The following is an 18,075-nucleotide window of genomic DNA, read 5'->3' as shown; positions in this document are numbered from 1 at the left end:
GATGCAGTTTGAAGAGGGTAAGAAAAAGGAGTTCAAGGCAGAAAACAGAAGGAGATGGAGATGTTAAGAGCATACTGCAACTGTATTTGGGTTGCAAAATTAACGTTACAATATATTTTGTGAGTGATTAAAGCAGACAGCCATTAATAGGCAGCGCACTGATGCCCTTAACTAGCTTCTTAAATTCTTGCCCCATCTTTTTCCAACTGTCCTAATTCCAGTCTACCTTCCAGTATTTCCAAACATACTATCACCCCACTGCCTATACAGTTATTTCAGACTCTCTAAAACGAACGAAAGATACCATGCCACATTACATATTCTTCAACTATAGTATTCTAACCAGTTATACAGCAATTTAATCAAAACATAACAGACAGCAGCACATAGTACTAACTTAGTGCTTCTAACAGTAGCCAGTACTTGACTGAAAGCATTTGTAAGGAAAGCTGCGTCAACCTGACAATCATTTTCCCTTTACCAACGCCATTTCTTCAGTTCTTTCAACTCACAGTGAGGACTTTCAGCTTCGTACACTAGGAAATTCATTTCTGTCAAGAGACAAGTCAAGATACTGTTTTGCCTTTCCAGCTGTTTCTACAAATGCAGAAGCCTTTAGCTGGACAGAGGTGGCAGGAACTTTTGTTGAGTTCAATAAAAGGGAGACAGTTCTGATGTCCAAGGGACATCAGGGTACCAGGACTGATCTGTCTGAACCAAAAAGTGTCTGGGAACATCACAACATCACAGCTGGAGAAAAGAATTACAGGCAACAGGATAGCCTCATACAGCTGGGACATGATGTGAAGGATGCTGTAATTAAATGTGATAACTGCAGCATTTAATTACAAAGACAGGGTGAAGCTACAAAACAGAATGGTCAAGACATGATCCATGCACAGAAGAAAACCACAAATATTCCTCAACAGCCATGGCTAGACCTACAAACTGTAGATCTACAGTTCCAATAGCCACAAAAATCAATAAAATTCAAGCCTGGGTCTTCAAGGTGTTTAAAGCCTCCTATTTACATTAAACATCAATACTGTTTTACCAGGCAAAGGATATATTCCAGGGCCCCACAAGCTAACACAGTTCACAGGGACCAAGATTGTTTTAGCTAAAAAAACCCCAAAACATTAAGATAGTGCAAGCTAGTTAAGTTTTGAAACATGTTTTAATAGTCCATATCATTGAAAGTTTTGTTAAAAAATTACCAACATGGAGTTCTGATGTTCCCTTGAAAAAGGGACTTTTTTTTTTTTTTAAGAGGACAAAGAATCAAAGCAGCTTTACTGTTTTTTAAAAGCCACAGCTATTCCCCTATGTATTTTACTTGGTGTGCATCTTGAGCATTGAAGTCTTCCATTGTCATATACTAAGTTTAATTTGTTTAATTTTTATTTTTATTTTTTTTTTTAGTTAAAGTGTTCGGACTCTGAGTTGAGGTGGCAAGACTACGTACTTAGTGTAGTAAGACTTATCTGATCCACTGGCAAAGTTGAACAGTCTCCCTATGGTCACAGGGAAATTGGATGTCCAGAGCACCCTACACTCATGAATTGGCTGTAAGCTAGATGTAGAGTCACAAAACTGAAGTAGTGACCAGAGAAATGGTTGACAGCAGGAACGTAGCAGTTTTTACATTCTAAATCCAAATCAGTAATTCATTTCAGCAGAGTAAAATTAAATGAGCATTAGAGGTACCTTTTGAAATAGTTAGTGCTGGGGACCACTGTGATCGTAGAATATCAAGACAAATGCTGCCATTACTGTTAATATTTGGATGATAGATTCTTGTTGTAAATGCAACCTGCAGAAGAAGGAAAATTTCAGTGTAGGCTCAGAAATACACATTACACCACACAGTAATGAATAGATTTATGGTACAAGCCACTCACCTTAGGTGGTTTGAAGGGATAATCTGTTGGGAAGTGAATTGTCAAGAAAAATACTCCACCTTGATAGGGACTGTCATTCTGTTAATGAAAAAGAATCATTGCAGTTTGAGGAGTTATTACAAGATGACTAGTCATGAAAAGCTATGAACATCAACTCTCTCATACTTACTGGTCCCATTATTGTAGCTTGCCAATGGAACACTGAAAAAGAGAAAGATTTACTTCAGTTTGGAGAAGCTCAAGTAATGAACTACTTTCTTCCAAACAAAGCAGCACAGAAAAGTCTATTTTAAAAACAAAGCTTTCTTAAAGGCTGCAGGGAAGCAAGCCAAAGAATTAAACAGAGACAGAGCGAAGTACTCGACACTCCACATTCACTTGGTCCACACTTTGGCATTGTTGTGGTACCACACACATGCCCTGCAAAAAATCCCATTACAAGAAAAATCCAGACAGTTATAGTCAACTTTTCAGACCCAACAAATTTGTGAGTTCAACTTTGTAGTTTCTAATGATGCACCTGAATCAAAGCCCCGTTTCCAATGACTGCCCTCTTAGAGCAAGCTACAGCAAAAGTACAGTATGAACTCATGCTTTTCTTAGGTAGGATCTCCCCTACACAGCTCCTTAGTCAAATGGAGAGTAAGCCTAAGCTTTGTACGTACCATACGTAAAGAGGTAACCTAAGCCAGTGGTATCTTGACTGAATGTTTAAGCTTAGTCTCCACAGAGGTCTCAAGATGCTTTCTGCTGCTTGAATGACAATACAAGTCTTAAGAGAATGCTAGAATGACAGTCTGTTCAATACTTAGGACCAGGATGTGCTAGTACACACTTTAGGTTAAATGGACAAAAATTAAATCTCACTTGTATGCATCTGCCCAAGAGAACATCTTAATCTGGTAATACAGAAGATTCATTAAGAACATCTTTATGCTGCAGAACATAAGGAAAACAATCAAAGCTGTTAATCTGTATGAGACATGTTAGGAAGTTCTTGGGGTTCCTGCATTCTCCAAAGGCTCTAATGCTAGCCTGTGCAAAAACCACCAGCCTAAAACATTATTTGTGAAACAGTACCAGGGGAAGTTTCCCTCTGCATGGATGTCAGCTACATCTCATCTTCAGAACTGGGGAGCAGTACAGAAGACTCCAGTTGTTGCAAGGTAAGTCTTCAAGCCACAGAAGTTGAAACCACCTGCAGCTGTGTACTTGACTTGCAACTGGTGTCTACAGCTTTCAAGACTACCTGGGCCAAAAGTAATTTTGGCCCAGAGTGGCACTACTTGTAATTAAAAACTGCTCATGCTAGTTTAGAACATGTGGTACAGGTATTACAGCTGGGAATGATCTCATACAAGGTAAAAAAAAAGAAGAGTGGGAACAGCCCTGCCAAGGCAAGGGGAGAGGAGTGTTTGGTTAGAGCAGCAGGTTTGTTACAAAGGGTATTGCAGCTGGTAACACCAACTAGCCTTTTGAGAAACTCTACATTCAATGCAGAGTCAGGAAATCAAGACAGTGGTTCACATGTTCATATGTAGTGTTCACCCATTTTAAAAGGGTTCAGACAGCTTCACAGGAAGTCCATATTGCCTGTAGCAGGACACCGAGAAACCCAGAACAAGAAACCCAGAACAAGAAGACAAAGGGGCAGCAGAAACCCAGCAGTGAAGATTGTGGCTAATCACAGAAAAACCACCAGGAATTTAACAGGCATCAGGAGATGCTGATAAGATTCACTATGACTGCACTGAATACACAGACAGCACTGGACCTTAACCTGTGTACCTCTGCACACTGAAAACAGAAGCTGATGTAACAAACTATTGTCTTATACCCAACAAGAAACCAGAAAGAAAAACGCTTTCACAGTACAAGCTAGAAGGGTGGTTTGGTTGGGTTGGGTTCCCACCCCTTCCCCCAATTCCCACCCCAGACTCAAGGAAAGTGCTTGTTTAACCTAAGCTTTAGAGTCTCACAACACTTGGGACAAGTTTGATGAACTAAAAGATGGATTTGTCATGCAGAGCTTATTTCAACTGATTCTTTACTTTGAAGTCAGCCATTCAAAAAGTTACTTACAAAGTAAAGGGCTTGCTGACTTTCAGTAACTAAGCACAGGTACATGTTTGAAAGTGAACTAAGCCACTGCATAGCACCCTGGAAGTTACTAGTGTAATTCAGTCCCAAGCATATTCCCAAAACAAAGGCCAGAGGTGGTGGAAGAGGGCTAAAACTACATTACCAAGAGAAAGAAAATCCTGTCCCTACAGTTAACAAGGCAAAAACAGCTCTTCACTTCCCAAAGTTTATGAACTACAGGGATGAGAAGCTTCTAACTGGGGACAGTTTACATTGGCTGGACTAGCCACAGGATACCACTCTGCAAGCACAGCATGTCCTGATCTCCGAGACATGTCATTCTGACAAGGCAATTGAGGCAGACCTAGAGGCATCTCAGAGAAGGCACCTTTCTGTTGCTGCCACTGCTATCCACTTACATACACCCCAAGTGTTGGTCTCAATAGTGAAAGTCTTTCATTAGAGGTCTTTCAGAAAGGTGGCACAAGGAGAACAATCAAATATTACTTTAAAGCTTTCTGCATTCAGTAGTAACTTTCCATTATAAGCATTCACCAACTTATGTTACCACCTCCTCCACCAGGCAATCTCTATCACCTTTGATAGTCTTTGGAAACTATGAAGTAGTTTATCATGTCACAAATCCCATTTCTTAATTTAATGGAAGAAAAGCCTCAGACTTGCTCTACATCTTAGTAATTTCTCTTCCATGAAACTACAAGCTTCTTTGAAATACTATTTTGAAAGCAGAAATAAGTTGTGAATAACTAGAAGCTTGACACTACTGCTAAAAACCCTCAAAACCAAACACAGCTTTCACTTGTTTGAAAGCATTGCTGAACAGTAACATGTCCACTAATTTCAGTATTTTCATTCTCAGATTTCAAGTGCTTTTTTTAGTCTAGTCCTAGATTTCTGTAGGAATGTGTAAGTTTCTATACACTTCACCACTTCTGAACAGGTCAGAAATGATTCAGAAAGATCTTGGCAGCTAATTTTTTCCTTCTAGAAAGGATACCTAAGCTTAGAGCTCTTGGCACATAGATGGAGGGTTTCCCTACTTAAATATCCCCTACTCTCATGAGCTTGGATGCTTCGCTGAACAGCACACTTGTCAGAGACACCAGGTTGCACAGCAAGTTCAATGCATGCTGTTTAACAGGCATCCCAGTCAAAGCTTCCACACGTTCTCATGTAGCCTTTTCTACAGAGCTGCTACAAGAAAGAATAAACACATTCCCTCATCTCAGGCATTTTATGCATTAAGCCAAGGCATTTAATGCATAATGCAAGTACCTGAATTTACATCAGGGCCCGTGGTAAAGTTATAAAGCAAAAGGTGAATTTGCAAGTGTTCTTGTCTCATTGCAAACATCCTACTGCTCTTGCTCACCTAAGCTATAACCAAGAGTTTAAGGCTGCTATAAAAAAAAAAAAAAAAAGTAGTTCACCAGAAAGTGTAAGATCCTAGTTAATATGGAGAATACTGTACAGCTTGTAAAACCACTGCAGTTTAAAGGCCTCTCAGAAAACCACCACAAAGTACAGGGCAACAATTAAGTTGCCTTATTCATAGCTAATCAAAGCAGACTGGGGAACACTACCTACAACTTAGATAAAGAAGCATCCATATAAACACCATTAAGTCAAGTCACACAATGTATCTTGCCCTCCTCCCTAAGCAAAAATACACACACAAGGTGACAGTAGATCTTACCATAAAATGATATTAGACAAAAAAATCAAGGTAGGACTTTAAAGACTGCTTTTTGTCTGCTTCAACACAGCTCGTGGAGCTTCAGGAGGACACAGTAACAACTCCAAATGACACACCAGGTGAACAACACAGGAAAGACGACCAGCTGATGTGTAGGTCAAAAAAAGACTGTCCTAGGCTATCCCTTATATTGAACCTGGCAGGGCCAACTGATTTGAGTACAGTGTTCAAAAATAACAGTACTGTGTGATTTAAAGATGCTCCACCTGCACTTCCTGTCTCATACTAAGCAGCTATGTCCATATCAAGTGACAAGTTAGTCACAACAGCAGGATTTAGACATTCTGATTTTGCTTATTGAGAAAGCCACAAGTAGTATTCCAAACTGAGTGAAATCCTGCCTAAAGATTAAGAGCCAAACCTGTTTGTCAGTTCTTATACTCTGGTGTGCTCTATAATACACTAGCACAAACCAGATTAAAGAACAAGCAATGTTTCCAGTGTTCCTGTAACTCATTTGACCACATTAACTATTAAACTTTTTAAAAAAATCTAGCATTACTTCATTATTCAAGCTTTAATTTACCAACTCATTTTCCTTCTGTTCACATTTTAACCTCTCAGCCTCAAGGACTACCTGTAACTCTCTAAAAAAAATGTTAGTGTTAACTAACTCCTGTGTAAAATATAGTTAACCTTGACCTTGCCGTACTAACACCTAGTATTTGGAGTAGATTGTTTTACTTCTACAGGACCATGTGACTACACCACATACAGTTTATACGTCAAAGAAGTTCAGAAAGCTGCTTGCTGGTTTGACCACAGAGCTACTCAAGTTTATGAACTTCATGCCCTATGAGAATGCCAGAACAGTTAATTCAAAAGATGTAACTCAAGATGTCCTCAGTGTACAGAGTTGCCCTATCAATAAAATGGGAATAACACAGGTCTCCCATGATATACAAGGAAGGTATTAGGAGATACAGAAGAGCAACAAATTTAAGATTAGTACATGAAGTAGTATCTAGTACTCTAATCAAAAGAAACAGAAGGGTTCTCCTTGCTAAGGAACTGGATATTTCACTTCAGAAGAAAAAGGAAAAAAGTTACGAGACTGCAGGTGTTTGCCAATAGTATCATACTTACTGTCATCACCAACAGGCCCTGCTGAACACTGTGCTGGAGGATCACGTGCCAGATCATTCAACTCCTAAAAAACAGGAACAGTTTATTTCATTTAATTTCAAAACTAATCATGTTATTGCTTAAAAAGCTGTTAGGGGCACTCTGGCTACCATTCTTGCTCATGAACATAATGCTCACACTAGTGAGTTTCCTGAAACCACAAGAATGGCAACACCACAAAACTAATACTCAGGACCCCAGAAAGCAAAGTTGCATCTTAAATCCAGGTAACACATTTGGCATATGCATCAGTCACCTCTCTAGGTTTCTACACTGTATTAAGTCACAGCAATACTCATCAAGTCATAGGGTCTACCAACTTCACCTTCACTGATAATAGAACTTAAAGAGATCCCAAGCAGTACCAAGGTATTACATATTCCACTATCTCCAGGTCACAGAGAGACAAGATGGCCTCAATCTAATGACTCTCAGTATCAGTCTTATTTTATCCCCTGTATTGCAACAGCTCGCAGGCTGCTCCACCAATAGTAATCTAGTTTATAATCTCAAGCCTGCAGTATCCTTTTTGCAGTATACAAGACTTCAATAACCTATGGTTGTTTTGTCTCCAAATGTATGCATCAGTGAATATAGGTGGTTAAATGGAATAAAATGCAAGGCCTTCTGTACCTATAGAACTGCTAGCCTGTGAATGGAAATCCTCACTTTTCAAGCAGCTGTGTCAGTCAAATTTTCCTCTGAAGAAATCCTATTATGAGTCTCAATTGCTCTGGCTGAACAGGTTGAGTAATTCAGAACACTTCTAACTATACCAAGTTTCCATTCGAAGCAAAGTTTTAGCCCAGATCAGAAAGATAGTCCACACATTGTCACCAGAATTACCAATTTGCTCAGGAAGTGGACATTTAGTGGGAAGTGCAAATAGAGTAAAACTTCAAAGTCAAACTTTGCCTGCTCTATTTCTGGCTCAGCCACTGACCTGCTTTGCATGATGGGCCCAAACATATTAACTTTTTTCTGTGCTAGCTCAGTCTAGAAAGCTAAACGTAAACACCAGACAACCATTATGAGGACAACTAAATCCAGCATTCAGGGAACACTCCAATGCTGCCGTTGGCCCATCGTGCATTCAGCTTTTCACGTCACAGCCTGCAAGGGTTACCAGCAACAGGAATCTCAGATACCAGGCTTATCTGAAGCTTTTGATAGACAAAACATTTAAGGACAATGATCAAGACAAGCTGATTGCAGGAATGGAAAAAGCTTGCCACTTAATGGCCTTTTGTTATTTACAGGCAGTATTTAAGCTCTTGAATAGATGATCTCTGGGATTTTCCAGCTTCTACTTCCCATGAACTAACTGGGAGGCCACCACTAACCAAACCCTCTTCTCTTCTGTTGCAACACAAGAACCCTGCCTTACACCAAACAGGTTAATCTCAGGATTTTCCCCTCAGCATGCAGTCCCCCAGAAGTCTTGCAGTGGAGATACAAACCTTCATATACCCTGACTACTTTTTTGCACACATAAGTTTGGTTTTGCTCTCAGCAGCTCCCAACTTCTCAAGAGCCCAGCTGAAAGCTTCTGACTTGACACCAGACTACTGACGCTTTTCTAGTCCTCCTACTGAACTTCTTAAGAGTGCTGACCCATACAGACCTTGCTCCCACACTTCATGGTTCAGCATGGACTTGGACAGGTGCAGATATTACGCATGCATCACCTGCTGAAGAGCCTACCCCCTCCTGAAGGTGGGGAGCATCTCCAGATATCCTCTAAAGGAGGAAAGCCCTTCAGTTTTGTCAGTTATGCATGTCAGTTCGGAGTAGCTAACTTCGCCCAACTGAGGTCTCCCTCCTTACCTCCTGGTTGCAAGTATCAGTTAGAATTAAGATCAGTAATGCATTCTCCCTCCCCACCAACACACTTCACACCACCTGCTGTATACGTCTCTGCTTTAACTCCAGAACTTTAAATATGTTGAGTATCATCCCGAGCAACAAAAGAATACTGCTCCACCATAGAGAAGTGCATGTACTATAAAGTCTGAAAAATAGAGTAGCAGACTGCACTGTGCTCTGCTTTAGCATCAGTAAGCCAAGAAACACCTTGTGCAATCAGTGCAAAGGAACATGCAGCCACTTACACACAACTTCACCAGCACCTGAAGGACCTCACACCTTCTTCGTGGTCAGTTTAGTCACAGCTACAAAGAATGAAGTCAGTCTTCACATGCACAAATTCAGAAGTACAGGCATGAAAACTCAGGAATACACTACTCTTTCTAAAGGTGAATAGAGTACAGTCCACTTCCAAATACTATTGGACCCTAATCTTCTGAAAAAGACAATTTAATGCTACAGTACTCAAAACCCCAAACACATCTATTACCAAAAAAAACCCTACATCTAAACCTCTCTTCCTTACCACTTTCTCATCCCCTTCACTCCTGTTTTATGCATAAATACAATGCAACAACACTAGACTCAGAAGGAGTACAATTGTAAGAATCCACATTCTCCATGTAATATCACAACCTACTATGGATTATATTTAAGAACCCAGCATGCACCTTCCCTACTATAAAGGGGAAAGAGTTACAAACACAGGCTGCAGCTTGACAACATATTCTACCACCTAGTAGAATACACAGCTCCAAAGCTGCCCCAACATTCACCCTACATCCCACTGCTCAAAAGTGCCGCTTCAAACTGTGTGGAACAACACACCTTCAGTGATACCATGAGGTTAAGTCTCACAACAGATGCAGAGGTAACAATGAAGTTCAGTTAGTAGCAGCCCTGTTTCTCATCAAAATACTATTCCTTTCTCTTCAATCTTCAGTTCCACCTAGCAGGAATACTTTGGTTTTCTGAAGCCGTATATAGTATCTCACTGGAAAGAGCTGACTTACAACACTCATACCACTTGTCTCAGTGATGCAGCTCTCACCTAGGGCAGCATTTCAGGTTCTACTCTATAAATTCAGATTGAAACATCACAGATTAAAACGCCCATGTAAAAAGCAATGCATAAGCTCCTTGTGCTTGGAAAAGTTTAGCAACAACTCTCAATTCAAGCCCCAGTGTTGTGGCTTAACCCAGCAGACAGCTAAACACCATACAAACATTCGCTCACTCCCCCACAGTGGGTGGGGGAAAGAATCAGAAAAAAGGTAAAACTTGCAGGTTGAGATAAAAACAGTTTAAGAGGACAGAAAAGGAAGGGAAAATAATAAGAGAATATACAAAACAAGTGCTGCACAATGTGATTGCTCACCACCCACTGACCAATGCCCAGCCAGTCCCCAAGCAGTGGGCTGCCATCCCCCAGCTAACTCCCCCCAGGTTTTTTTATTGGTCAGCATGACATCATATGGTATGGAATATCCCCTCGGCCAGTTGGGGTCAGCTGTCCCCCCAGCTTCTTACACACACCCAGCGTCCTCACTGGCAGGACAGCACGGGAAGCTGAGAAGTCCTTGAGTTAGTGTAAGCACTGCTCAGCAACAACTAAAACATCAGTGTATTACCCACATTCTTCTCATCCTAAATCCGAAACACAGCACTATACCAGCTACTAGGAAGAAAATTAACTCTATCCCAGCCAAAACCAGGACACCCTGAGATACAAAACCTCCCACCTTTTGTAGAACAACAGCTTGCATAACAGTGAGGAAGCTGAAACTCCACAAGACACCTCTGGAGCACAGTTACTTAGCTGCAGCAGACTACCAGTTACCTTTGCACACCAGAGAGGGTAACGCATTACCAGATTTCCCAGCAGGGCACAGATGATCACTTTAACACATCATTCTCCTCAAGCTGCCAGCATGCTAGAAAGACTCCACTACTCGCTTGTCAGACCTGCAAGGCCAAGTTTAAAAACAGGAATGGTAGCTACATACAGCTGCATTTATCCAGGTACAAATGGAGAGGAGCATCCACTGCTGCAGCACAGTACCAAGCTTTTGCATCTGTCTGAGAGGTTACTTTGCCTTTTGAAGGCTCCTGTGCTGTTTCCAAAGTACTGCTAGCACAACACCAAACCTAGCAAGGTCTTTGCTTCCAGATGTTGCTGAGGGAGACTCTTGAGAACCAGCTGGTTTGTAACTCAGAACAAATGACTCTGGAGTTCACATAAAACTGGAACTCATAATACATGGAGGATTCAATTACAGTTTGGTATCATCTACAAACCAGCCATTACTGCATATATCAGATCCTAAGCTGCAAGGCCTGCTGTATTTCCCTGTGATCTGGGAACGCTTGCTGGTCAATGACCAAGTCTGATCTTGACAATGCTGATTTTAAACCAAAACCTGAAGAAAGCCGTAGCTGGTAATCCATTTGAGACAGTTTCTGATCCTTAAGCACATGCAGAAGGTTTTGCTTTAGGAACTTAAAAGCGAAAACTCAAGCTGCCTTTAGAGGAAATTTCCGTTGTAGTTACTCAGCTCCCAGGAGGCTACCTCACCATGAATTGCCTTCTAGCTGGAAAGCCCACTTACAGAACTTTCTGCCATCTCCCCTACAGCAAAACAACCCTGGGGTTGGGCCAACTGCTGCAGATCATACCATTAACTTGACCCATCTTACAGTTAAAAGTATTAATTAGTTGCTCAGCAAAAATGAGGATGTGGAAGCATGGCACAAAGCAAAGCAAGGTTCAAGGTGTCTTGCCCAAAGGCCAAGTTGAATGAAACTACTACCATTACATCCATGAACTAGGTATCCTAAAAGCTACAGAACTCACACAAGAAACTGACATTTAGGCTCCAAAAGCAGATTTAATTGTGTTCCCAAGTTCCCAGCAAAACAAACACCTCCCTACTCAGGGGTTCCAGGAAAGCATTTTAAGGAAGAATGGAGTGCACTGATGCCACAGATCCCCTAGCTCCGCTTCCCAAGTCATGAAAGGCATTAGCTGCCAGGGGGGCCTCAGGGCACACAGGAAAGCCAGTGCCACAAGTGCCACAAGTCCCACTCAGACCCATGCTACCCTCCTCCCGTTAGTCTACCTCCCAGCAGCTAGTACACTGCACTTAAAATGCATCTTGATCAAGGAGTTCATGAACTGCACAATAAGTTTTTAAAGCACTATCAAACACAAGTGCTTTAAGTCTTACCTTAAAGTTTAACCCTGCACATGTTTCAAGTTACAATTAGTTTTAATTGTAAACTCCAAAGACCTTTGTTAGAGCAGTTCAAATTTATTCCTCTAGACAATAATTCCCTCCACAGCCTAACATGTTCCTGGTAGAAACTGTCCTGGCCAGAAGATCAGTTTTAAGGATTAAGTTAATGCCAATACAGACTTTAGCAAGAATAACCAACATAACCAGCAACATCAAGCCGCCAATTAAGCGAATAAAAAGCCAGCATCCTTTAGCAGTCAATTCCAGCAATTTTAATAAACCTTAGTACACAGCAGGGTTCCCCAAATACACTCCAACACACTAGATGTATGCCTCCAAACAGTCAAAGATTGTACAAAGTCCTTTTAGCTTGGACTCCATGGTCTTTCCTTCCTACTACAGTTTGAGCTGTTTTCAAACTGTAATTTACTCAGAGACCACATCATTAGCTTGATTATAAGCCTGATTTTTGCTTCAGGTTGCTGCTGTGAAACAAGCTTTTAACCCAACTTTAGCAAGCTTATATGCCTGAAGCCCCTGCATCCTTCTGTGACAGGCAGTCTAGGGCTATGTTACAAAATTGTGATTCATCTAACCAAAAAGGAACTTTCAGCCACTTAGCCATGAATTGTTAGAAGCTTTCAAGAGAGCACCGCCAAGCACTATGGAATCAGGGCTCCCAAGTCAACTCGACAGCACTCTGCCTTACCTCAGCAGCAGGACCACAGTGCAGACAAGCAGCTGCCAGCTACCTGCAGAGGTCCGATGCAGATGTTAGTTTGGGCAAGAACCTGCTGCACATTCCTTGGGCCAGGAAGGTTCTACCTTTACTGGTCGCTGGAGGTACTGTGTAGGGTGAGGTGTAAGAGCCTACATCCACCACGCATTTCACTCAGCTCTGCTCTCTACTTGCCAAGCAGTCCCTCTGTACAAGGTTGTGCTCACACACACACACCAAGGCCAGATCACCAACTCCCTACAGCACCCATAGGTGCTCTCCTGGTCTCCAGGACTTTTGTGATTCCAGAGTATCTATCTGCCATTCTAAGGCTACTACCCCTATTAACAGAAGCACTTTAATCTTCAGAAAGATTTTAATCCTTTCCCTTTGACAGAATCTGCTTTTTCAATGTTTGAAATGGCTCAGATCCACTGACTTTTGCAGAGTCTTGTAAGAAGTCAAAGTTAGAAGGCAAGCAGTTAATTGAGTAGCATGAGAAGAGTCAAACTGCATGAAATACAGGAATAACCAAGGTACAGGTTATAAACAAGCTCCAATGTAACTGTCACACTTCTTTTTTTTTTTTAAAGCCTGAACAGCAAGAAAACCAAAGCAATGTATAACTTCCTCCTGGTGTAGTATCAAAATGCCTAGTTAACTAACAGAAGCTTAACCAGTATTCTTTGTACTAGCAACACACCAGATATTTAACACAGATGGGCTGCGCTGGCAGCTCCACGAACGCAGCAAGAGGCCGTAACGGAAGAAACAAGTTGTTCCCACTGGCTGCTGTAGCAGAACTGGTAGCGCAGAAATAACACAAAGTTTGCTCAGCACAGGTAGCACAGGTACAACTCAGTGAACAGTAACATTGTTCAACTAGCCAATTAATCTAACGCACCCCATCCACAGGTAGTGTTCATTTCAGCAGAAGAGATACTGAAACATCTTGGGAGGTCAAGCAGCTCTGGACTGCAGGCAAGCCCATTGTCTTCTGCAGCTGAACAGGGACATCACTATGGAATATACAGTTTAGTTCTGCAAAGCATTACCTGTTTTGGGGGCCTCTACATTATAAGCAGTAATAACCCACCATTCCTCTGCTGTAAGAAAATGTTTTACTTCAGCAGGACTGAAGCACAGCTTCTGATTTCCCCTTTCCCCTCACTGTAGGGTCCATCAAGCAGTTCATATGGGTGAACCCATAAAAGACAATGAACTAACCTTTTACTTGCTCTCCCCTTCAAAGAACTCCAAACCCAAACAGTGCCCTAGTTACTCAGTTATAGGTAACACATTTCTTCAAGATAAGCAACACAGATAGGGATGCAGCTGAATCCAAAGTGCTTTGGCTTAAACATTAAAATGGAAGCAATTCATTATGGTCCTCCAGTATCACTCCCATCCTACCCCAGATATCTCCACATTGCATTTCTTATAAAATATACCCACGATAAAATAGATCATCATTATATATATAAAAGGAATGATGAAGTTGTTATACTTGTTATCACCACACTTCACACGGACTCTGGCTAGCATCACTGCTTACATCCCAAACATTTCTCACAAGAAAAAAAAAAAGAGTTCCAAGTTCTAGACCTGCAAGCCAGTAAGCACCTAAGCAAGAATTAAACACACCACTGCCTGAAAGACTGCAGTGAATAATACAAGCAGCAATCTGATAGCAGGTCGCAAGTCTGAGATCTTTCGGAGCATCTACTTAAAGAACAGCTGCTGCTTCGTGCAGACACCCTAGCCGGGCTTGAGTCCCTGGGCAACCCCAAAAGCAACCATGCCACCAGAGACACACTGGGACGGACCATGCAGGTTCTTGCACCACCTCCTGCGCCAGCCACAACACTACTTATCCAGCTCCAAGAAACCTTCTTGTTCTGCCCCCTTCCAGCCCAGGAGTTCAACATGCAAGAGGCCATTTCAGGTAACACGGCTGACACTGTATCAAAGGTTTACTCTTGAGGTTTTCTGCTTGTTTCCAAGTTCCCATCCCTGTATTATCCAAAGACACAAAAATTTTGGAGAAAACCTCATTGTCTGTGGTCAAGCATAAAACCCCAAGTTCCAAGCAAAAGAACCTGTGGCAAGATTGAGACCTGAACACTGATATATCGAGACTGATAGTACCCTCTAAAAATGCCTAAGCAGCAGCTTTCCTTCCCATCACTTCCTTGTACTCAAGTCTATTGGGATTACTTATACTTGATCCACATTCTGCAGGTTTTATTGCCACAAGGGGCAACAGCAAAGGTCAGAAACTTCCTGTTCCCCTCATTATCCTGACAGGAACGGTCACTACACATAAGATACCACTGCTTTTCCCAGAGACCAGAACAAAAACAAGATGATGATATGAACACTCTCCACGGGGTTTAAAATAGCTGGTGTGTGAACAACCAGTGATTATTACTTAATTAGTTAAGCGAGACAACCACGTTTAACTCAATTTGCGAAGTGCTCCTTCCTAGTCTGTACCTTAACTCCCATCTAACTTTTAAAGCACCTGGACTGCTAGAACAAGCAGTTTTATTTCCCTTCATGTACTTTGTTTGTTGGAAATGTTGCCTACAACCCCATCACCTTCCCTCTCCTCAACAGCCACCATACTTACTCCACTGAAACACTTGGTTCTTTACAGAGCTCAATATACACCAGTGCTTTGGTGATGCTCTCACTACTTCCCAAGGCTTTAAAGACTCTTAACCTTACACAGTCCCCATTATCCCTCAGGATTCTTGACCTTTGAAAAGGAACATGAAGAATCAGTCCACGAGCACCCAATGTTAACAAAGACTCAACGCGTTCGGCTTCTCTCCTGTTAAAAACTACAGACTAGAAACAGAAACAAGCTGAGAGAATGTCAAACCCCGAACCTCAGCACACACTAAACTACAATAAAGCAGCTTTCCCTGCTTCCCAAGTCACCTGATAGAAGATATACCCTCCCCACAAAAGCCCTGCACTACCTGTGCGTGCCCCCCGCCCCCAGCAGTCACATTTACCCTGTTCAGCATTCGCTGCCATGTCTCCTAGATCTATTCTGGCAGCAGGCATACAATGCGCTCCCAAGGAGGAAGCGCTCTTTCAAAACACCTGCAAGCCCACAAACGCACTGTCAAACAGTCTTCACGGAGTATTGAGTATCGCTAAAGTGAGTGACAGAATGTTGCAGACAAGCGATACTCAGCTGGAGGGCAACTTCCTTATGTAACCCGCTACCGTACACTTATCTGGAAATTTCAATAAAGTTACACTCAAAATCCTTCCCTTTCAAGCTCTACCTATTCCATGAGCATATGTAAGCCTTCAAACTCTCTTCAATTTTCTTCTCCACCTTAGCTTTAATTTGACCAGTATGACACACGCAGCTTCACAAAAACTTCCAAGATAACCTACAATCAAAGCAAAGGAGTTAACACATAAGCCAAGTCTGATGCTACATACTTAACAAAACAGAGCTAGCAAACCGATCTTAACTATTAGGTAGCAGGTTCACATCTGGTTCTAGACAAAATTGAGATTTACATAGTATTCGAGACCAGAAACCCTATGGGAGGACTAGCTTCTACACCTGAACTTTGCATGGAGACTCCAAACTGAAGCTACATGTTTTGTGGGGAAAAGGATATAAATTGCCTGCCTGACTCACCAAGGTAATAAAAGCATACTTCAATAATCCCCTCTTTTTTCCTTTTCCTAGTAAAGGATACTAGGATGATCAAGCCAAGTATGGTTTTAAGACTGCAGGGGATTGAGCAGCAGTGTTTTCCTAAAAGCCTAGGACACCAAGCGTGGTGCACCTCTTGCTCCAGGAGGAGAAGGCACCTCGCATGCCTTTACTAGATGACTCAGGTTGTAGAACAGCACTGGCTCCATTACAACAATAAATCAGACTATTCTGATCAGGTGAACGTGACAACTTTACTATGCTTAGAGCTTCAGTATCCAACACCCGAGATCGTCGCTCCTTGAGGAACCAGAAGAGCCTTTCACCACGAAGCTCCCAAAGGAGCTACGCCAAAACTTGCCAGGCAGGCGGGCAGCGTTTCGCTCCTCCGGGCGCCTTCTCCCAAGCGCGGCGGTCCCCGCTCCGGTGCGGGGCTCCTCTCTGCCCCCACCCCATGCGTGTCCACTCCCACGCCCCGAGCGATTCCGGAGGGCGAAGAGCAGCCCCCCGAAGCTACAACAGCTGCCGGCGGCTGCTGCTGCTGCTGCCCACCCCCGGGCCCGCGGCCGGGCCCCGGCGCCGGCGCCCCCTCGCGGCCCCAGGGCCCGGGCTCCGGGGGCCACGTTGCTTCGGAGGGACCCGGCCACCACCGAGACCACCGCCGGCCTCGGCCTCCTCCCGGCCGCGGGTAACGGCCCCCCAACCCCGGGGAGGGGGGGAGGAACGAACAAAAGCGGCCCGCCGGGACGGGCCGGACCCCGCTCCGGCAGCCGCGGCCCGGCCCGCGCCGCCGAGGGCGACCGGGGAACTTCTCCTCCCTTCCCACCTCCCCGGGCCCGGCTACCGTCTACTCCTGACGGCGGGGCCGCAAGCGCGGCCGGGGAAAAGCGCCCGGAACCTTCCCCCCCCGCCCCAGCCCCAGCCGAGGCGGGCACCGGAGGGACCCCGCGCCGCCGGGGCAGGGCCCGGCCCGGCCTTCCCAACCCCCCCCCCCCCCGCAAGCCCGGCCCGGGGCGGCGGCGGCCTACCCGGGTTATGTAAGGCGAGCGCTAGGCCGGGGCGGGCGGGCGCGGGGCCGGGCCCGGCGCGGCGGGGCCCTGCCCTGCCCTTACCTTGTGGATTCTCTTCAGCGCCATTGTGTGCGCGAAGGCGGCGAGGAGGGGCGGGCGGGCGGGGAGGGGGCAGCCCGCGGGGACTATTTTCCGAGGGGGAGGGGGGGAGGAGGAGCGCGGAGGTGGCGGCGGCGCGGAAGGAGGGGGGGAGGGGAAGGGGGGAGGGGAAGGAGAGAGAGAAGGGGGGGAGGGAGGGAGGGGAAGGGGGCCCCCCCAGAAGGCAGCGGCGGAGGGGAGGGGGGGGCGGCGGCGGGGCCTGCGGGCGGGCCGGCCTGGCGCGCTGCTCCCCTGGCGGCGCCGCGGGGCTGGAGCTGGCTGCCGCTGCCGCAGCTCCTACCGCATCCCTCCGCCGCCTCTTTATGCGCTGGCGCCTCCTCGCCGGCCTTCCGCGTATCACTCCGCCGCGGCCCTCCTGCCGCCCGCCGCGCTCCGCCGCTGCCGGGTGGAGGCCGGTTGGCGAAGCGGAGGCGGCCGCCGCGGCCGGGGACCGAGGCCGGGCTGGGAGCGACGGGAGAGACAGGAGGCCGGGGGTGGGGGGGAACACACGGCGGGGACTATTTGTCCTGCGGC

General features: G+C 44.6%; 1 protein-coding gene across 3 annotated transcripts in view; it reads right to left on the bottom strand.

Moving 5' to 3' along the window:
* Nucleotides 1-18,075, bottom strand: part of UBE2D2 (ubiquitin conjugating enzyme E2 D2) — a 31,462-nt gene extending 13,387 nt beyond the window's left edge. The window contains exons 1-5 of one of the 3 annotated variants that reach the window (XM_075056805.1): nucleotides 17,506-18,075; nucleotides 6,847-6,910; nucleotides 2,071-2,102; nucleotides 1,902-1,979; nucleotides 1,708-1,813 (exon numbers count right to left, since the gene is read on the bottom strand). In XM_075056805.1, coding sequence (XP_074912906.1) covers nucleotides 1,708-1,813; nucleotides 1,902-1,979; nucleotides 2,071-2,102; nucleotides 6,847-6,910; nucleotides 17,506-17,529 — 304 coding nt within the window. In that variant the 5' untranslated portion in view covers nucleotides 17,530-18,075. Of the gene's footprint in view, nucleotides 1-1,707; nucleotides 1,814-1,901; nucleotides 1,980-2,070; nucleotides 2,103-6,846; nucleotides 6,911-16,754; nucleotides 16,839-17,505 lie in introns of those variants that run through there. The other 2 variants (XM_075056804.1, XM_075056806.1) reach the window with 2 other exon arrangements.

The sequence above is a fragment of the Buteo buteo genome, chromosome 24 (genome assembly GCF_964188355.1).
Source record: "Buteo buteo chromosome 24, bButBut1.hap1.1, whole genome shotgun sequence".
Lineage (NCBI taxonomy): Eukaryota > Metazoa > Chordata > Aves > Accipitriformes > Accipitridae > Buteo > Buteo buteo.
The sequence above is the reverse complement of the archived record's forward strand: the minus strand, read 5'-3'. Positions and strand labels throughout refer to the sequence as shown.